Raw genomic sequence first — 21331 nt, forward strand, 5'->3', positions numbered from 1 at the left:
CAGCACCATTTATTGAAGAGACTTTCCTTTCTCCACTGTACGTCCTTAGCTCCTTTGTCAAAGATTAGCTGCCCATAGATATGAGGTTTTATTTCTGGAATTTCAATTCTGTTCCATTGATCTGTGTGTCTGTTTTTGTACCAGTACCATGCTGTTTTAATTACTATCACTTTGTAGTATGTTTTGAAGTCAGGGATTGTGATGCCTCCAGCCTTGTTCTTCTTTTTCAGGATCGCTTTAGCTATACAGAGTCTTTTGTTGCCCCATATGAATGCTAGCATTCTTTGTTCTATTTCTCTGAAGAATGTCCTTGGGATTCTGATTGGGATTGCGTTGAATCTGTAGATTGCTTTAGGTAGTATGGACATTTTAACTATGTTTATTCTTCCAATCCAAGTGCATGGAATATTTTTCCGTTTCTTTATGTCCTCATTGATTTCACTCAATAATGTCTTTTAGTTTTCATTGTATAGGACTTCCACTTCCTTGGTTAAATTTATTCCTAGATATTTTATTCTTTTTGTTGCAATTGTAAATGGGATTGCCTTCTTGAGTTCTCTTTCTGTTAGTTTGTTGTTGGTATATAGAAATGCAACTGATTTCTATAAGTTGATTTTGTACCCTGCAACTTGGTTGTAGTTGTTGATTATTTCTAATAATTTTCCAATGGATTCTTTAGGGTTTTCTATGTATAAGATCATGTCATCTGCAAACAGCGTGAGTTTCACTTCTTTGTTGCCTATTTGGATTCTTTTTGTTCCTTTTTCTTGCCTAATTGCTCTGGCCAGAACCTCCAGTACTGTGTTGAATAAGAGTGGCGAGTGTGTGCACCCTTGTCTTGTCCCTGTTTTCAGAGGGATGGCTTTCAGTTTTTCCCCATTGAGTATGATGTTGGCTGTGGGTTTGTCATATATGGCCTTTATTATGTTAAGGTACTTTCCTTCTATACCCATTTTGTTGAGAGTTTTTATCATAAATCGATGTTGGATCTCGTCAAAAGCCTTCTCTGCATCTATTGAGATGATCATATGGTTTTTATTCCTCATTTTGTTAATGTGGTGTATCACATTGATTGATTTGCAGATGTTGAACCATCCCTGTGTCCCTGGTATAAATCCCACTTGATCATGGTGTATGATCTTTTTAATATATTGCTGTATTTGGTTTGCCAATATTTTGTTGAGGATTTTCGCATCTATTTTCATCAGGGATATTGGTCTGTAGTCTTCCTTCTTAGTATTGTCTTTGTCTGGCTTTGGTATCAGGGTGATGTTGGCCTCATAGAATGTGTTGCGAAGTGTTCCATCCTCCTCTATTTTTTGGAATAGTTTGAGAAGGGCAGGTATTAAGTCTTCTTTGAATGTTTGGTAAAATTCTCCAGGTAAGCCATCTGGTCCTGGACTTTTATTTTTTGGAAGGTTTTTGATTACTGTTTCAATCTCTTTACTTGTGATTGGTCTATTCAGGCTCTCTCTTTTTTCTTGATTCAGTTTTGGGAGGTTGTATGAGTCTAGGAATTTATCCATTTCTTCTAGATTGTCCAATTTGTTGGCATATAGTTTTTCATAGTATTCTTGTATAATCTTTTGTATTTCTGTGGTGTCTGTTGTAATTTCTCCTTTTTCAATTCTAATTTTATTTATTTGAGCCTTCTCTCTTTTTTTCTTGGTGAGTCTGGCTAAGGGTTTGTCAATTTTGTTTATCTTCTCAAAGAACTAGCTCTTTGTTTCATTGATCCTTTCTACTGTTTTTTAAGTTTCAATTTCATTTATTTCTGCTCTGATTTTTATTATTTCCCTCCTTCTGCTAACTTTAGGTTTTGTTTGTTCTTCTTTTTCTAATTCTGTAAGGCATAGTTTGAGATTGCTTATTTGGGCTTTTGCTTGTTTGTTAAAGTGGACCTGTATTGCTATGAGTTTCCCTCACAGGGTTGCTTTTGCTGCATCCCATATGAGTTGGTACAGTGTATTTTCATTTTCCTTTGTCTCCAGAAATGATTTCATTTCTCCTTTAATTTCATCAATGATCCATCGGTTCTTTAGTAGCATGTTGTTGAGTCTCCATAGCTTTCTCACTTTCCTGGTTCTTTTCTTGTAGTTGATTTCTAGCTTCATGGCATTATGGTCAGAAAAGATGCTTGTTATGATTTCAATCTTCTTAAATTTATATAGACATGCCTTCGTCCCAACATATGGTCTATTCTTGAGAATGTTCCATGTGCACTTGAGAAGAATGTGTAATCTGCTGTGTTTGGATGGAGTGCTCTCTATATATATCTGTTAAGTCCATCTCATCAAGTTTTTCGTTTAAGTCCATTATTTCCTTATTTATTTTTTGTCTGGATGATCTGTCCATTGATGAGAGTGGGGTGTTAAGATCCCCTACTACTATTGTGTTGTTGTTAATATCCCCTTTTGGGTTTGTTAATAGTTGCTTTATGTACTTTGGTGCTCCTGTATTGGGTGCATATATATTTAAAAGTGATATGTCTTCTTGGTGGAGTGTCCCTTTTATCATTATATATTGCCCCTCTTTGTCTCTCATTACCTGTTTTACCTTGAAGTCAACTTTGTCTAAGTATGGCAACACCTGCTTTCTTTTGTTTGCCATTAGCTTGGAGTATTGTCTTCCATCCTTTCACTCTGAGCCTGTGTTTGTCTTTAGAGCTGAGATGTGTTTCCTGGAGGCAGCATATTGTTGGGTCTTGTTTTTTGATCCATCCCACCACTCTGTGTCTTTTGATTGGAGAGTTCAGTCCATTTACATTTAGGGTAATTATTGATATATGGAGGCTTGTTGTTGTTATTTTATTGCTCTTTCTCCGGTTCTTTTGCATTTCTTTTGTTTCTCGTCCCGTGTGTTTTGGACTACCAATTCAGTTTGGTAGTGCTGTATGTCGGTTCTCTTAGTTTTCTCTTTCTTTATCCTTTGTGATTCTGTTCTGATTGTTTGGTTAGTGGTTACCATGAGGTTTGAATAAAAAATCTCGTGGATGTGATAGTCCATTTTTTGATGGCCTCTTATTCCCTTGGACTAAGTTGATTCAATCCCTTTCCTCTTCCCCTTCTAAGTTGTTGTTGTCACATCTTATTCCTTCTTGTGTTGTGAGTTCGTATTTAACATGATGCTTGGTGCTTACCTTCTCTTGATCTTTGGCTTTGTAATTAAGTGTTTTCTAATCTATTTTGATAGAGGACTGCAATTTTTCTGGTTTTGTTGACCTATTTTCCTCCTTGTTCAAAACTTTGAATCTCTTTTCTCTTTTTTTCCTCAGGGATGAGGGCCTTCTTGAGCACTTCTTGTAGTGGGGGTCTTGTGGCAATGACTCCCTTAGCTTTTGTTTATCTGGCATAGTTATTATTTCTCCATCACATCTGAAGGATATTTTCACTGGATAGAGTATTCTTGGCTGAAAGTTTTTGTCCTTCAGAATTTTGAATATATCGTTCCACTCTCTCCTAGCCTGTAAAGTTTCTGTTGAGAAACTGGCTGAAAGCCTGATAGGAAACCCTTTGTATGTTATTTTTAATAACATGTTATTTAATAATATGTTATTTTTAATGTTAAGGGCCTAGCTGCCCTTAATATTTTTTCTTTGTCATTGACTTTTGCCAGCTTTACTACTATATGCCTTGGAGAGGGTCTTCTCGTGTTGATATATTTAGGAGATCTATTGATTTCATTCACTGGTATTTCCAGCTCCTTCCCCAGGTTTGGGAAGTTCTCAGCTATTATTTCTTTGAACAAGTTCTCTGCTCCTTTTTCCTTCTCTTCTCCCTCTGGAATACCTATAATCCTTACGTTGGATTTCCTAATAGAGTCGGATATTTCTTGGAGAGTTTCTTCATTTCTTTTTAGTCTTAGTTCTCTTTCCTCCTCCATCTGGGGCATTTCTGCATTGCTGTCCTCAATATTGCTAATTATTTCCTCCATATTGTCAGCTCTGATGCTTAAGGCTTCCAGATTTGTCTTTATCTCCTCTATTGTGTTTTTCATCTCTAAGATTTCTGATTTTTTTTAATAGTTTCAATCTCTTTTGTGAAGAAACTCCTGATTTCATTGAATTGTCTGTCTGTGTTTTCTTGTATTTCATTAAGCTTTTTTATGATGGGGCTATTTTGAATTCTCTGTCATTGAGGTTATACATTTCTGTGCTTTCCGGGTTGACTTCTGGGTGCTTGTCATTCTCCTTTTTGTCTGGAGATTTAATGTATTTTCGCATCGGGCCTGTTGGTGTTGGCTTACTTTTCCTCACAGTGAAAGTACATGGTCACAGCTTCCTCTTGCTGACAGTGGGTGGGGGTCAAGGGCTGTGTATTCTGGCCTGCCTCAATCCACGGGCACTCTCATCTGATCTGAGGCATGGCTGAGTGGAGGCTGCTGGGGGTGAAGCATGGGAACAGCTGGAGCTGGAGTGTGGGAACAGCTGGGACTAGAGCACAGCTAGGCTGAAGCAGCTGGGGCTCGGATGCAGATGGGGTGAAGCAGATGCAGCCGAAGTGTTGCTGGGCCAAAGAAGCAGGAGCTGGAGCACTGCTGGGCCGAAGAAGGAGGAGCTGGAGTGCTGCTGGACTGAAGAAGCTGGAATTGGAGTGTGGTGGGCTGAAGTTGCCAGTGCCAAGTCAGCTGGAGCCTGAGCACAGGCCAAACCGAAGCAGCTAGAGCCTGGGTGGGGGGAGTGTGGTCAAGCCTAAGGAGCTGGGGCTGGAGCACAGTCGAGACAAAGGAGATAGGGCCACGGGGGCAGCTGGGGCCATGACCTCGTCCAGCCAGAGTGGCTGGGGCTGCAGCACGATGGGTCCCAAGCTGCCACTGCCTCCAGTGCTGGCGTGCAGGCTCGCCCCACTGCTGGTCGGCCTGGGCACCCAGGGGCCGCTGCCTGTGGGGGTGGGGCGTGGTCACACTGCCCCTGCTAGTGGGGCCCAGCCGCCCGGGGGCCGCTGCTCCTGGGGATGGGGCCAAGCTGAAGCACCGCTGTGCTGAAGTGCCAGTCGGGTGGGCCGGGTGGGGGAGGGGCACCCACTTTCCCCTCCCCAATCTCAGAGGTTTCTTGCTTCGCTGTTGCTCTCTGCTCTCCTGAGGGGCCAGCCTGTTGAAAGTACCCTCACAACAGTTCTGCTCCCTCCGTAGGGGGATCCCCATGGGCTGTGAGGGGTCCTGGAGAGTGCTGGTCCCCACGCAGCAAGACGCTCCTCCCCCCCGCCCCTGGAGCCGCGCAGTCTCAGTCTCTGGGTTGCAGTCCTGGGGAAGGAAAGGAGCTCCTCTCACCTCCCTGCACTCATCCTGGGGATTCCAGCACCTCAGTCCTTGAGTGTATGGCTGCCTGGGTGCCTCAGACGTCCCCCGTGTTGTGTGAATAGCTTCTATTGGAATATGAATGTCCTTTTTGTTGTGTTTTAGAGGGGGAGAGTTCAATGGGAGAAGCTCACTCCACCATGATGCTGACGTCACTGTGTCTTCCTTTACTTTATATGGGATGCCGCCACGGCATGGCTCTATAAGTGCTACGTAGGTCCATGCCGAGGATGTGAACCAGCGAATCCTGGGCTGCTGAAGCGGAGCATGCAAACTTAACTGCTACACCACCGGCCCCCCAAAATGACTTTTAATGTGCAAAAGAGAATTGATTTCTAAAGCCCTTTTTTTGGTTAATAGTGGGATTGCTTGCCAGTTACCCTAAATACTAAGAAGTGTGATACACTCAAGTGATTCTGGAGACGGTAGAGTGGTCCCAGGCTGGGTGAAAATTGAGTGGCTGATGTAAGACAAAAGTAAGAGCGTCTTCCCCTGGGGAGGCAGAAGGTTTCATCAACAGTCAGATCTCTGAAGGCAGGGAGGCAGTTCACTGACAGGCTGTTGAAGGAATGGATTGTATCTTGATCTGGGAAAACTGCGATCTGGAGTGTAGTTGTGGAAATTACAGAAGGAAACTATTCTGCGGTAGAGGCAGTGATAAAGCTTGGAGCTGAGGAGACAGGAGGAGAGGATTCTGAGTTAAGCAGGAAGATGAATATTTGAGCTCACGAGCCCCTCTTCAGACCGGGCTAAACCTAGTAGATCTTTGATCCTCTGGGGAATGAGACTTAGTGTCAAATCCTTTTTTCTATCTTTTTTAATAGAGTTAAGAATAAACTATGAAGGGGCTGTGAAGGGGATTTTGTTCACAGAACTGTGAGCTGGCGTTTGAAAGCTCGTTTGGGAAGAGGGAGTAAAGGTGGGAGGACGCAGTTCCTCTTCATAGCCTGGCAGGTCGAGAGGCCAGTGTCCTGCCATGTCCTGAGACATAGGAAATATGAAGCTAGAGGTCAGAGGCCCTGGGAGGAGGCAGGGCAGGGTCTGAATGTCACTCTGTGGTGTGACTTAGCCAGGCCCCCTCTCCCATCGAGTGCTGGGGGCTGGCCCAACACCCGGGGTGCCTGCGGCCTTGTCCACCACATTTCCCAGCTGCCGTGGCTGAGCGGTTAGAATCAATGCTTGCTTTTCCCAGTAGTGGGGTCAGTTTTCAATCTCTCCAACTCCACAGGATCTGTTTTGAGAGATTCTCCTATTCAGGTTAACAGGTAATCGTAAGTTCAAATCCAGTTGCATGTTTTATTAGTCCAAGCCTCACATAAGCAAGCACTCAGTAAAAAGCAGTAATATATTTGAAGTTGAGCTTTTCAGGAAACCTGTAGGGTTCACAGGCTCCCTTCTGCCCTCAGACCCCAGCCCCCCCTTGAGGCCGCCTAGCTGGTAGCACAGGCTTGAGCAGAGGCTTGGCAGGTCACACTGGCCTTTAGGAGGCTTGTGGTGGCGGCCTTTCCTCCCTCGATGGCCTAGTAGACCCACTCGGGGGCTCCTTGGGAGCCTTTGCTACCTAACATCTGCTCTGCCCACACCAGAAGACACACACACAACCCTTTCCACTGGACTTGTGTGCCCCTCTCAGTGCACCAGCACACCGCCGACCGCCTGCTGCCTCGTCAGCTGTCTGTCTCTGTGCCCCTTCGGGTGTGTAAGGAGAGGCCTCCATGGATCTGGACAGTCTAGTGAGGAAGCAGTGTGTACACAAGTGTGTGCCTGTCCCTCGTCACCAGCTGCTCTCTGTCTGCATTAGGTAGGAGGGTAAGACTGGAAAAAGAGGAGAGGAGCTGACACAGCTCCTTAACAGATGTCATTATTGTAGGAATTTGGTGGGGGAGGAGCATGTCATGTCAGTGTAAGGGGCTGGTTCAGTGGAGAGAGCACAGGCCTAGATGTCAGGCAGATGCTTGCTGTGTGACCTTGGGAGAGTCACATCACCCCTCTGAGCCTCAGGTTCTTCATCTGTAAAATGAGGATCCTGCTGCTGAAGCATTGTTGGGAAAGTCTAAGTAGCTTGCAGCTGGTACCCAGTAAGTCTGAGTTTCTACTCCCTTCCCCTAAAGACTAAGGGAATTGGCCTGTTCTTTTAGAATAAGATTATCACGGCCTTTTGGGGGCATGACTCCAAGGATGTTCATGAGAGCCACTGCAGTGACTGAGTCACCTTGTTTTGAAGCACTGGGACTATGCTCTCTCCTGGCCCAATGAGGATTAGCAGGATGATTAACTCCGCCCAGATGCTGGCACAGAATTCTCTAGAAACTTGCCGTTTATTTCCAAGAAACCCGGCAAAAATAAATAAGCACTGTTGTGGACTGCCACCTCTGGTCTTCTGGGGCCCTGGGACCTTTCCCAGCACAGCAGGGGGAAGCAGGACGCTTGGCGGTGGGTCTCAGTGAGCCTCCTCCACTCCCTGCAGGTGGCCACGAACATCCTCAACAGCGGGCGGTTCAGCACGGGCAGTGCCGTGGCCAGGATGCTCAAGACATTGATCGGTAGGTAAGTCGGAGACAGGAGCCCTTCGTGGCACAGTCTTGCCCTGCTGCCCCCTCTCCAGCCCAGAGGCTCTGCCATGTCCCCGGGGCAGGGCTGGTGCCGAGCCAGGCCACCTGGACAAAGGGTCCAGCTGAAGTTCAGGATCTGGGCTTCCGTTTAGACCAAAGAATGTACTCGGTCTGTCCCCAAAGGGTTAGTCTTCACGTTTCAACATTCTTCTGTTTCACCTACTCAGAGGGTCAGGGGAGAGAGGGAGTGGACATTGTCAGAGGTCGAGGCGGGTTGCTGCTCTGACCACTCAGCTTCTTAGGGAACATCCAGGCGAGAGCCAGACACCGATGAACATTAGTGTGAACTCTCACAGGGTCCCCATTCTGCAGGTGACTCTGCACAGTGGGTGGGTCAGGAGTGGGATCAGGTTTGGAACCCAGCTCCCTCGGCCTCTGGATCTTCCCCACGTTTTCTCTGTTAGGATACCCGAGAGAAACCTGGACTGTCCTTGGCAGTGAATCTAAAACAGTCCTATAGGGTTTTTGTTGGGCATGAAATGTCACTACCATCTTAGCTTTGTGGAGGTGACTGCAGGGAAATGCAGGGGGCCCTGGCTGCCGGTGCTGGGGGTTGCCCGGGGCTGGCATACCCCTGAGTGCTTATGAAGTTCCTCAGAGGTCAGGGCAAGGTGGGATGGGGATGCTTTGTTTTAGGCTCTCACCTCCATTTTACAGATGAGGGGACTGAGGCTCAGAGAGGGTGAGTGATTCGCCCAAGGCCATGCCCCTGGGCTAAAAGCTGACCCTGTCAGACTCCAAGCTCAGGGCTCATCTCACTTCGCTGTGCTGCTCCCAAGGCCCTGAAGCCCTCTGGGCCTCTGCTTCCCCATCTGGAAAACTCTACAAGAGCTTCACGGGGGCTCTCATAGTCAGCCTATCCCCAAATGACGTAGAACCTCTGATGAGATCCCGAGGCCCAGCAATGAGTGAATGGGGGTATCTGTCTGCCTTCTGAGCCATCACGAGGCATGCACTTGGATCATGCCTGTGAAAGTGCCTGGAGAGCACTGACTGCAGGCGGAGGAAGGTGGGGGTGCTGGCGACTGGGGGAGGCTACTGTGTTCACTCAGGTGCCTTCAGAGGTGCGCCTGTTCACAGCTATACACCTTGAAGCCACAGGCCTGAGTTTTCAAAACAGGCCACCCTCCTGCTTTGGTGCTGAACAGCTGTGCCAGGTGTGAGCCTGCTCCCACTGCTGTCGAGGGCGCTTCTGTGGGCCCGCTCTGTGCCGGGCGCCTTTCCCCCGCATCTCACGTGGTCTTCCCAGCCACTCTGTGAGGTCGGTAGTACTTCCAGGGAGGGGAAGCTGCTTGGCCCAGACTACTAGCTGGTGAGAAAAAATGCCAGATTCAGACCTGGGTTTGACTCCAGAGTCTGCTGCTGCTCACGTCCACTGCCGCGGTCACCACCAGGAGTGGACGGTCCCTCCTCCAACCTGGCTGTGCTAGAAAGGGGCTCTGTCTTTCAGGGCGTTGGGCCCAGTGGACCCGTTTCTCATGGTTCCTGCCCAAGTGTTTGAAGGGGAATGATGATAGCCTTATGAAAGCGCCTTAGGACAGCCAGAAAACTTCTTTTTACTAACTCCGCTCTTCTTCAGAAATGACTGCTAAATATGCCTGCACAAGGAAACAGTTCAACAGGAACCTCAGTGAATTTGGATTAATTCAGGTACCAAGGCTAGGAGGGCTGCGCTTGATGATTTCACGTTGGCGTTAAAAGTGTGCGTGCTGCGTCTGTCCGGGTGCCCCTCTGCGGTGGCTCGGGGAGCAGACGCAATGTGGCCCTGTTCCGTGGGGCTCCCGCCCTTCCGTGAGTGCCGGGCTGGTTCTCTCGGGCACTGAGACTCTAGGCTTAGTCCCCTTCTCTGCTGGTGGGCAGATCTGGGTCTCAGCACATGCAGATTGTTTCTTGTTCTTTCCTGAACACTCCAGGAGAAGTTTGCCCTGATGGCTCAGAAGGCTTATGTAATGGAAAGTATGGCCTACCTCACTGCAGGGATGCTGGACCAACCAGGGTTTTCCGACTACTCCATCGAGGCTGCCATGGTGAAGGTAACTCCAGCACAGCCAGAGACAGACAGAAAAGCTCTTGAGCTGTGGCCTTGCAGACCCAATGCTGCCTGCCATCTTCCTCTTCTCATTAGTTTATAGGTCAGCTCATTGTTGACCCAGTATTTATGACATACCCACCATGTGCAGGCTCGCCTCTAGGACGCAGCTGGGGGACGAGAATAGCTCTGGAGAAGAAGCAAAGAACAGTGCCCAGTTGAGTGCCAGTTTACAGGACAGGTCAGCGTCTCCCAGTGGGTTTGTGCTAAGTTGTCACCAGCTGATTACCAGTCTGTAGTGAGACGGGAAAATACAGGGCATGTGTTACACTTCATATTAGTGTAAGATAGCAGCCGGGCTTTCTTGGGAAGGACTGTCTTTTATTCTGAGCATATGGCCTTCCTACTTTTTGGTATCAAAACCTCCCTTTATGATATATTTTGTTGAGGTGCCCATAGTTATTTTCAAACTGGGCTCTGAATTAAGCTCCTGAGAGAAATGGTGAGAGGTATGCCAGCCTAGAAGTGATAATCTAGTGTCGGGAGGAGAATGTGCCTAACCGGGTTGGAACCACGTGTAAGGCTTTACTGAGTTGCTGTGTTGAGCCTCTGTGCTGGTGCTTCTGCCTTCCCTGTAGCCCCTAGTCACCCGTCAACAATGACAGACGGTCACCGGACCCCATCAGCAGCTCCTCTTCTGGAGCTCAGCCCAGAGCCGGGTCTGAGAGTCTCTCTGCTCTTGGGGTGTTCACGTGGGGACAGACACACAGCCTGTCCACACGGGGCCAGGTGTCCAGCCACACAGTTCCAGTGCCGAGGAGCCAGTTGCAGGCGACCAGGGCTGGGTGGGAGTGGGCCAGGCTTCCTGGAAAAGGTGACATCTGAGGTGGGTCCTAAAAGGACAGGAGCTTCCCCAGGTGGGGAAGATGAAGAGAGGGCCTTTCCACCCCAAGGAAGCCTCCCAGGTATGAAAAGTCACGTTGGCGGGGGAGCCACAGCTGGTCAGTACGGTGGAGGAAGGAAAAGGACTTGCCTGAGGCCACCCAGTGAGACCATGACAGGGCTCCTACCTTGGTTGGTCTCATCCCAAGCCCTGATTCTCCACACCGGGCCTCCCACTCCACTCCCGGCCACCTGCCCCCATGGCTGAGGTCCTCCTGTAGGAAGGGGCTCGGCACCCTTCACCCCGTGCTCACCTTGCCCCTGGGTCCGTGGCAGGTGTTCAGCTCAGAGGGCGCCTGGCAGTGCGTGAGTGAGGCGCTGCAGATCTTCAGGGGCTCGGGCTACATGAGGGGCTACCCGTTTGAGTGCATTCTGCGTGACACCCGCATCCTGCTCATCTTTGAGGTGAGTGCCCGCTCTCGAGCCTCCTGGTCCTGGGGGCTGCCGCCACGGCCCAGGCTGACTTGTGTTCTCTCATTTGACCCTCCTCACAACCCTGGGTAGATTCCATTCTGCAGAGGAGGAGGCTGAGGCTGAGAGGCCAAGCAGCTCACTCAGGGTCCCACTCCTGGGGGCCCTTTCTGCTGAGCCCACCCTCTCCTGGCGACCCTGCAGGTCTCTGCCAGTCGCCTCTGGCTGGCTGTGGTGGGACAAGCAGAGACCTTCCTGGAAGAGGCCTGGCTTCTGCCTCGGATGCTCACTCTCTGGGTCTGGGTTTCCTTTTCAGGATATTGGGGCAGCTCAGCAGAGTCATCTCTGAGGGCTTGCCCAGCCCAGCCCCCGTGAGTTCCTAAGCCTAGAGTCCATTCAGTGAACGTGTGTCAGGGGGGGATCTGAGGGCAAGGAAGAAAGAGGGGGTTGGGGCCACAGACACGCCTGTGGGGTACTCGTCTGACTGGACGGCCTGACTGACCGAGGAGGACACTGGAATACCGGTGCGGTGAGGGACCGAGGTGCACCTCCTCCCAGAGGGGCTCCACGTCTCATGAAGCAAGTGCCCTTGGCCCTTGAGGGCAGAGAGGACTTTGACCAGGCTTAGAGGAGGGCAGTTTGGGCTGAGGGCAGGGAAGTAGTACGTGCCAGGCCCAGGTAGGACCCTACCTGCCAGCACCAGGCAAAAGGAGGGAGATAAGAAAGTCTGTGTGGGAGCAGTAGCCAGTCCTGCTCAGCAGGGCTGGGGGAGGGGTGGACGGGAAGGGGAGACAAGCGGCCAGATTGTGGAGGACGCTGGCTGATAAACAGAGGAATTTGGATCTCATTGTGAGGGCGGTGGAAGCCATAAGAAGGTTTTGAGCAGGGACTGACTTGGTGGCATTTGTGTTTTAGGAAATTCCCCAAAGCTCATGTCGGGGTGGCTTGCAGAGGTGAAACCAGAGGTCAGGGTGCCCAGAGGGGAAGGGAAGGGGTGGACTTAGAGGCTGTGGAGAGAGGATGGACAGGATCTTGGGACGGATGTAGGGTGCGCAGGAGGCAGACCCTCAGGTAAGTGCGAGGCTTGGCACCTCAGCAAGTGGTGTGGTTTCCCAGGGGCACCCTCAGACTGTCCACAGGTGGGGCTCTACTCCTGGGCTCCCCCACCAAGGGGAAGGGCTCATTGGCTGCTCTTGTTCCCTGTGTGCCCCACATGTGCCAGCCCTGTGTCTTCCCCCTCAGTGGACAGAAGGTGCAGCCAGCCTGAGGGTACAAGGGGCACTTTCCCAAGGGCATTGGGACAGTCACAGCCCTGCTGCCCCAGGACAGCTTCTTCCAGGGCCCCTTCCCCTCGGCCTGGGTGGGGTGGTCAGCAGGGGTTCTGGAAGCTCTGAGGGGTGCGGGGCCCTTGGCATGAAGCAGATGGTCCCGTCAAGTCTGCTCAAGACGGGGCAAGGGTTAGCCTGGAAGCCTCCACGCTCCCCCTGCCTCTCCTGCAGGAGTCTCGCTGTCAGTGGCACAGCCTGGCTAGAGGGCTCAGTGCCCAGTGCTGGCTGTGCAGCCTCAGGCCAGCCCCTGCCCCTCTGACCCACAGCAACCATCGTGCACGATGGGCACAGGCCCCACAGCCTGCCTCCTCGAGATCAGATGAAATCCTGGGTGGTGAGGGGCAGTGCCCAGGGATGGCAGCAGGGAAGAGGTGGCCCTCTGGGTATTGACACCCGGCACTGGGGAGCAGAGCTGCCAGCTGCCCCTCCTCAGCGGTCTGTGGCTTCTCTGGGGAATTTGGCCTGGACCAGAGCCAGCAGCATGGCCCAGCACTTGCTGTGTCCTGGGCATCAGCATCTCTCTCTAGCTGGGGAGAGCCGTTTCTGCCATTACAAAGAAGCAGAGTCGGAGGGTTGAGGAAGGAATCACCCACATGTAATCTGTCAGGGAGAGATGACAGGTCCCAGAGGGAGGCCACGGCCATCTGCCTGCTCCCCACTCGTCTCTGTGGAGGTGGTAGCCTACGTGTTGCCCTGACCCCCTAGTCGCAGCCCTGCTCCTGGCTGTTGCCAAAGCAGTGGCTTCCACAGTGTGGGTGAGTAGGCAGTGGCGTGGCCTACCCAGTCACACACATGGCACTACTGGGGCTGCCCTGAGGGGGCGGCCTTTGACCTCTATACTGCTGGCCACAGGGAACCAACGAGATCCTGCGGATGTACATCGCCCTGACAGGCCTGCAGCACGCGGGCTGCATCCTGACTGCCAGGGTCAAGTAGGTGCCATTCCCACTGTCTGCTCCTCGGCTCCCACCTGCCCAGAAGAGGCCATGCTGGGGCGGCAAGAGGAGGGGCTGCCTTGTCCCGGGATGGGGCGGGGTGGCCTTGCTCACGAGGCTGGAGGGAGGGAAGGAGGCGGGAGCCTGGGTGGTGAGTGTGGGGCCCTGAAAGCCAGGCTCCAGAGCTCGGCTTCACCTGTGGGTGAGGACAGGGCCAGCTGCCTAGGGCAGCCTTCCTGCCTTCTCCCTGGGCAGCCCCAGCCTCCCACACTGCAGGAAGCTGTGCTTTCAGAACCCGGAAGTGAGAGGTGCCCCTCACACAGGTGCCAGGCTCAGAGACCAACATAAGACCAGTTTCTTCTATCCTGCTCCCCTCGACCCTCTAGGAGAATGTGTATTACTCTGGCCGCACCGTGGAGACGTTGCTGCTCCGCTTTGGCAAGGTACTCGCGCCCCTGCCAGACCTGGGGCTGTGGCAGGCCCTGCAAGATGTTTTGCTAAGTGTCCACCTTTGGGACCAGGTGAACTGATCCCAGGTGAACTGGGACCAAGAACTCTTGGTCACAGTGGAGGGGGGCGTGGGGAGGTGAGGCTGGCTGTGGCTGCCTGTCCCGGGGGCCACTCAGCTAGCTGGGCCGGCACCTTCTAGGTGAAGGGGGGCTCCCTGGAGTTTGGAGGGGCAGCGCCACCTGGGCCTGAATCTTGGGACCTGATGGCCGAGGCTCTTGCTGCAGAATGGGATATGAAGCACCGGCCTTTGGTCTCAGCCGGGGTTCTGGGACCTGGTCTTGCCTTACCCCCGCCCAAATCTAGACAGAGCAAAGCGGAAACAGAAGGTAGCCATGAGCCAGCCTCCCCAACGCAAAGGGCAGGGCAGCATTAGCCCCTCCCCTGAGGCATAAAGCGAGGCGCAGAGATGGGTGAGGACGTACCCAGGGGAGGAACTGTGTGTGTGCGGGGTCCAAGGCAGCAAGTCTTCACCCTGGGCCTCTGTTCCCAGACCATCGTGGAGGAGCAGATGGTCTTGAAGCGGGTGGCTAACATCCTCATCAACCTGTATGGCATGACGGCCGTGCTGTCATGTGCCAGCCGCTCAATCCGAGTGGGGCTCCGGAACCACGACCACGAGGTGAGCCCATCCCACCCGGCCCCACAGGCAGCCTCCCTGCCAGCTTTGTCCTGTTGCACTTTAACGAGGCTGCTGGGGTGGTGGGGGGTCATTGGGCGGCACGGCACAGCCAGGGAGTCTGGGGGGCGAATCAAGGGCCTTGGCGCCTAGCGGCGGTCCCAGAGGGAGTGGAGCGCAAGGTCGGCATGGCAGCTGACCTGGAGGCTGGCAGGTTTGCCGGGTTGTGGCCCGTGGTGAGGTCATGGGAGGGTCTGTGCTGCTCAGAACAGGGGCCACGTGCTTTCGTCTTCCAACCTGAGAGAAGAAGGCGGGTGAGTGATGGGTCCCAAACCCAGCACCCTCACCCTGTCTGCCTTCCTCACCCTGCTGGAGGGGTGGATGCAGACATTGAGTGCCTACTGTGTACCGGGTCTTTACATACACTGTCCCCCAGTAGCCCGTGGCCACGGGGATTATGATGTCCCTCTCACAGAGGAGGCAACTGAGGCTACGTTGGGACAGAGCTAGTTTGGCTCAGGGCTGGAATTAGAGCCTAAGACTGTGTGACTTCTGAGCCAGGCCTCCTGACCCTGGCCAAGCTCACAGTCTGGCTGCCAGACTGAGTTCTTTGAACTCAGAGATCAGACACTGAGGGGGAGTGTGCCCTGTGGTGCAGAGATCCCAGGGTTCTCAGTGATCGTCCTTTCTGACTTTGGTTCTGGCAGGTTCTGTTGGCCAACATGTTCTGCACGGAAGCTTATCATCAGAATCTGTCCACCCTGTCTCAGCTGGACAGGTGTAAGTGGGGTGGTTTGGGGGAGGGAGGAGAGGGCCCGATTCCAGGTGACTGTTGACAGTGAGCCGTTTCTGGACCGTCAGGCTCCCAGGGCCTGCTGGCTGCTCACAAACTTCTGCCTGGAGAGAAGGCTGGTAAGGCCTGCGCTTCCCTGCAGCAGGGCCTGCCGGGCAGGAGCACAGCGGCAGATGAGGGCCGTCAGAGCCCCCGGGCGGGCCCTGCTGGCGTCTGCCCAGTGAAGGTTCGCAAAGGAAGGAGGCACTTGACCTGCCGCCTCGCTGCCTGCGCTCCAGCTGAAATGCACCTGCCCTTCTCGCAGGGGCCTCAGGCTCCGGCCTGGGCCGCGCAGGGGCTCTGCTCCTACCACTCAGCTTGTCTGGAGTTGCTCCTCCTCCTCCACAGCCACCTGGCCACGGCTGAGAACATCCAGCTCAAATTCTCCTTGTGACCCTCACAGCCCCGGTGGCCCCAAGGCTCTGTACCGTGTCTGCTGCAGAGCCCAGCCCTTCGCCAGGAGATGGCGGAGAGACTGCCAGCGCTACCGCACTCGCTGAGCAGAGGGCTGCACGATCCCGTGTAGCTCCGGCCCTGGCTGCTGCCATGACTGCCACATGCTGGGGAGGCTGAAGAAGCGGTTTCTCCTCCAGCAGACTTAAATCGCAGAGGAGTCTTTCCTTGAGCAAGTGCCCTCTCCCCACCCCTACTCCCATGATATCTGGCGTTTTTAGGGAAGAGCCCTTTGTTATTTGGAACGAAGCCTCCGTCCCTTCCTCTCCCTGCAGCCCAGGATCACTTCCGGGGGCTTGAGGAGGGTATCACCTCCCGCTCCTTCACAGCGGGTGGGCAGACCTTACTGGAAAGAAGTGCTCCAGCCGCAGCCGTATTTCTATTACCACACTGCAGAAGCATCGCCTCCTCTCTCTTTTTCCCCCCGAGATGCTCCAGAAAACCTAGATGAACAGATTAAGAAAGTGTCCCAACAGGTCCTAGAGAAGCGAGCTTATGTCTGTGCCCACCCTCTGGACAGGACGTCCTGAAGCAGAAGGACGGTGTTCCCTCCTGCCCCCAGGCCAACTCACTCTTTTTCCAGAAGGCGGAGAACTTGGGGTTATTACAAGTTGAACCGTCTCTTCCCAGTCTTCGCCGGAAGGGCTTTCTTCTGACCTGAGGGAGCCTCTTCTAGGCTGTGACTCGCAGGCACTGCTGCCTGACAGGACCCCAGGTTCTCCACAGAGATGGAGAGAGCGCGTGGAATTGCTCAGACCTGGGATTGGAGGCTCTTGTGCCAGTTGAGGAGACGTCACTGTGGAAACTGGGGCTTGTGCTGCTGCCTCCGTGGCCTGAGGCTGGTGGGGACCTGTTTCAGGCATAGATAGCCATTTCTCCTAGACCACGTATTCTCAGAAACAGCCTGAGAGCCGCGTCCATGTCATCCTTTCAAACTAAGAGCAAAATGCACTTAAAACACATGCCAGGAACCATTTAACAAAAAAGAACATAAAACGGCAGTTTGTCTAAACCCTTCTAGCTTCTGCTGTATTGTCACGTTTTCCTCGGCCAGCCTTTAATGGACAGCAGTGTGAGCCTGAGGTCCAGCCTTTGGCGGTGACTTCCAGGGCCCTTTGTCCTCGCTCCGTGAGAAGAGGGGCGTGAGAGCCAGCCAAGGGGCAGGTGCCCAGTCCAGGGCCATGGTGCCATGGGGGGTCGTGAGCCCTGTCCTGGATCCCTCTCAGGTGATGGGTGGAAAACCGCATGGCCTGGTCTATGGCAGCACATGCTCACTCCTGCCTAGGCCTTGCTGTTTGCTTTCTTTACAAGGATCGGCCTCCACTCTTGAAGTGAGGACAAGAAGTGTCTTTGGGTGGCACTAATAGGCCTTTACACTTCTCCAGGTTTTTGTCTCTTGTTAGTTGCTAGATACCCTGGGTCCCAGTGTGCTCATGCTGGCAGGCTTCAAGCTATGGTCTGGTTCCTGGGTGATCTGGGGCTCCAAAAAGCCCCTTATAGATGTTGCCTTGAGATGGGAGGGGGAGGCCAGGCTCTCTTCTTTCCCTCCAAGTATAAGTCACAATCTGGTGTGATGACAGAAATAGTCAGAGAGGAGGTTGGGGATGCTGACAGCTGAGCTGGCTTGGGGGACTGGCCTGAGCATTCTGCCAGGCTTTTGGTAACTTAAAAGGTAAAAGTTTACAGATATCGTGACTTTGGAAATAACTTTCCGATGAAACCCAAAGTTCTTAAAGTATTTTGTTAGCAAGGAGGCATTTTGCAAAAAATGGAGAGTACATATCTTCTTGCACAGTGCCGGGACAGGAGGCCACGTGAAGCTCCTCTGCAGGCGAAAGCTTAGGAAGTGGCCGTTCAGACCCTGCCCCCTCCGGGCAGCACTCAGGAAAGGGGGCTTCTGCTGTAGGCCTGGTGGCATATAAGTCCCCTCTCAGCAGCAGGTTCTCTCTTCATCCAGCTGAGTTTAAAAGGCCGAGGCCACCAGTTCAAGTCTCCCCTTCTCACCTGCCATTTCTGAGTTTTTCTTACACGGCTTGTGGGGAGGAGGCCCCAGCATGCATTTGTGATACCTGTTCAGCAGTATGGACAGGCTGCTTGAGATGCCCAGGGAACTTGTTCTGGGAAGGCCTGTGGTGGGGCCCACCAGGAGCACTCTGGCCAGTGAGGCAGGCCTAGGCTGGACTCCAGCAGTGACTCTGAGCCTGGGGCCTGTCCTAAAGGGAGGCAGCAAGGTCCAGGCGAGGGGAGAGCAATTTCAGCAGCTTGTCAGCACTTCTTCTGTTTCATTACCAGCTGCCCGCGGGAGTCGGGGGAGAAAGGAAGTTCATCTTGTTTATCTGATCCTGCTTTCTGGGAAGATTTCTCTGGCAAACCTTGTTGCCAGATAAACTTCTCTCTCTCTATCCCTGAACAAAGGTTCTGGCTCTGTTAACCAACAGATTTGGGTTCTCTATTGACCTATAAATGATTTTGCGGTCCCTCTTCATAAACAGAGGGATGAAGAGGACTCCGAGGCATTGGTGGCAAGACTCATGCTTCCAGACTCCTTTCCTCCCCCACAGAGGGACAACTGGCAGTGTCTTGGAGCTGGAAGGGACTTTGAAGGTCCCAGTAAAGCCCAGAGCCTCCACCCCCATCTGTTGGCTGACCGTCAAGAGGCCAGTCTGGGTTGAAGCTCAGCAAGCCCTTAGACTTATCTTCCGACTTCCCCATTTTATACCTAAGAAACCAGGCCCCGAGCAGTGAAGGGACCTGGCCAAAGTCACACAGCAAGTTCGTGTTACAGCTGGAACTAGAATCAGGTCTCCTAAGTTCCAGCCCAGCCTGCAATCTGTTACACCAGGCCCATTCTGAATCTTGACTTCCTGTCACGGAAAGTTTGGACAACTAAAACAAAACAGCTACTGCTGAAGATACAAAGCGGCCGAGTTCCTGCCTGCCGACAGCCTCAGGAGGCACGGCTTTGCAGAGGTCTTGTCTGTTACCTGTTACAGGCTTCAGTGACAGAGAAGGGAGCAGCTCGGGAGAGGCGGTGGCTTCCTACAGAGATCGAAGTCCTGGTGGCGCCGGTCCCAGCTCCACCTCTCGATCCAGCCCAGGCTTCAGTGCGTTGGCAGCTGGTGCGACTTCCCTCCGCTCCTAAATCAGGGGAACAGTAAGTGGAGAGAGAGGTCCCTGTGGACACCCCACCTCAGGCCCTGCTCCTCCCTATGGACATCATTCAGCTCTGTGAGGGTGCCAGTGGGTGGCAGCTTGTGGTGACAGTCACTTTTAATGCTGCTATGAAGACCTATCTCTTGGACTCTTAGCCATGAACCAGGCCTGCTGGGATTTCTTCTCTGCTTCCTTTGAGTCCTGAGGCTCCACCATGGCTGAGAGGTAATTGTGTGAGTATGTGACTCTCCTCCTCGGTTCCTGGAAATGAGGGACAAACGTGGATGGCAGGGCTGGTAGCAGACTTGGATCGGGTGACTGATCCTCAGGTTTCCAGGCAGGTGTCAGAAACAGCTGGGAGCGTAATGATAATCTGGATGCACTGTTTATGTTGTCAGGAACTAACTGAACCGTGCAGCAGCCCTGTGAGGGTCACACTGTTGTCCCCTTTGACAAAAGAAACCCTTTTCTCAAGTTACTGTGTGCCAGAAGCCTAAGCCAAGGCTGGTCCACCTTTTCCAAGGGTGACAGCTGATGTTCATAAGCAGCAACAGAATGCCCCCTAGAGGTGAGGAACCTGCGGTTGTTTGCAGCCAGGCACATCTGAGCACACGCTGAGCATCTCTCGGTTCCCCCCTGCATGTGCAGATTCACACTTAGTGTGGGAACACTACACCCCTCTCTCTCAGCACCTGATCCCCTGTCTACTTCCCCTAGCTGCTTGGCTTTCGTCCACAACAGGAGATCGCCTGCTGACACCCAGGCAGTACGTTTAGAGAGGCAAGAGGTCACTGGATTAGCCAGCTGCCATCATCATATCCAGAGCATAAGCATTTGACTGCTTCCCTCTCTCGGGGCCTCTCCCTCACCTTGGCCATCTCTCGATACAGCGCCTCCTTGGAACTCAGGGTCTGAATACTGTAGTTATAGACAGCGTTTTTGGCAGGGGCTGAAATTCTAATCACCTTCATCACAGCCTGGGGAGGCTTATTGCTGACCTGGTAGGCTGCCATGATTTTTGTGTGTGTGTGTGAGGAAGACTGGCCCTGAGCTAACATCTGTTCCAATCTTCCTCCTGCCAATCTTCCTCCTTTTGCTCGAGGAAGAGTGGCCCTGAGCTAACATCTGTGCCCATCTTCCTCTACTTTGTATACGGGACGCCACCACAGCATGGCTTGATGAGCGGTGCTTAGGTCCGCACCTGGGATCCAAACTTGTGAACCCCGGGCCGCCGAATCGGAGTGCATGAAATTAAGCACTACGCCACTGGCCCGGCCCCCTGCCATGATATTTTTCTGAAGAAAGAGACCCCAGTCATCACCTACACGAGGCCCCCTTACCACCAACTGCCAGCCTGTGTTCAGTGCGGTGATCTCTGGCACATGGCTGCGGTGCAGGTACCAATTCTCCAATTCTGGAGCTGCCATTTCCTCACAGAACCCTGCCAAAGGACCATCTAGTCCAACCCCTCACTGTCCACAGCAGGATTCAGAGGACTGGAAACTTGAGATCTGCCTAAGGTCACTAACTGGAACAGCACCTGGCTACAGGTGGAATTGAAGTGTGAGAGGCTTGAGGCTTTCATGGTAGACAGGGGAGACTGTGACCTAAAGCAGCAAGAACTGCCTGCCTTTACCGTGGCTGCCTTTCGGTGCTGAGTACATGGGGAGTGTTACCTTCTCTCCACAGCCCCAAGATGATGTGTCGGTTTCCCTTCTGAATGAAAATAGCAACGAGGAAAGAAATAGGAGATAAAACAGAATGCTGCAGAGAAAGGTGGCTGGGACCCGAAAACGAGAGAGGAAGAGCTGCCACTCTACATTGTTCAGTGTCAGCAATGAGGCTTACCCTTCATGTGCACATTAACTTCAGCAAAAGAACCACCCTTTGCTTTAAAAAATAAAGAAAAAAGCTCATCTCAAAATGGTGACCTTGACGCACACATTAACCATGTCTTCAGGCCAAGCCCAGTGTCTTGTCTTTGGAATTTTTGAGGAATTTCTGCAAGAGAGTGCAAAGTAATCAAGGGAAGGACTAAATGTGTGGTTCATACACATGAGAGAAGAGACTGTCTAGGCAACAAGACCCCTGTGGCTTGGAGCACCGGGGACTGAAGGCAAAGGCAGGCCAAGGGTCATTGGATGAGGGACAAAGGTCAGGCCTCGAGCACCTTCCAGACGACTATGGTAGAGAGGCTATCAAAGCTAGGATCTTG

At 52.4% G+C, this 21331-nt stretch overlaps 1 protein-coding gene across 1 annotated transcript in view; it reads left to right on the forward strand.

The window, feature by feature from the left end:
• Positions 1-16685, forward strand: part of LOC131421296 (complex I assembly factor ACAD9, mitochondrial-like) — a 29620-nt gene extending 12935 nt beyond the window's left edge. Inside the window, exons 7-15 of the mRNA XM_058567968.1 lie at positions 7763-7838; positions 9487-9557; positions 9821-9940; positions 11155-11283; positions 13470-13544; positions 13939-13995; positions 14553-14681; positions 15386-15458; positions 16393-16685. Of these exons, the coding sequence (XP_058423951.1) occupies positions 7763-7838; positions 9487-9557; positions 9821-9940; positions 11155-11283; positions 13470-13544; positions 13939-13995; positions 14553-14681; positions 15386-15458; positions 16393-16493 (831 nt within the window). The 3' untranslated portion in view covers positions 16494-16685. The remainder of the gene's footprint in view (positions 1-7762; positions 7839-9486; positions 9558-9820; positions 9941-11154; positions 11284-13469; positions 13545-13938; positions 13996-14552; positions 14682-15385; positions 15459-16392) is intronic.
• The last annotated feature ends 4646 nt before the right edge of the window (positions 16686-21331 follow it).

Source organism: Diceros bicornis, chromosome 2 (assembly GCF_020826845.1).
Source record: "Diceros bicornis minor isolate mBicDic1 chromosome 2, mDicBic1.mat.cur, whole genome shotgun sequence".
NCBI lineage: Eukaryota > Metazoa > Chordata > Mammalia > Perissodactyla > Rhinocerotidae > Diceros > Diceros bicornis.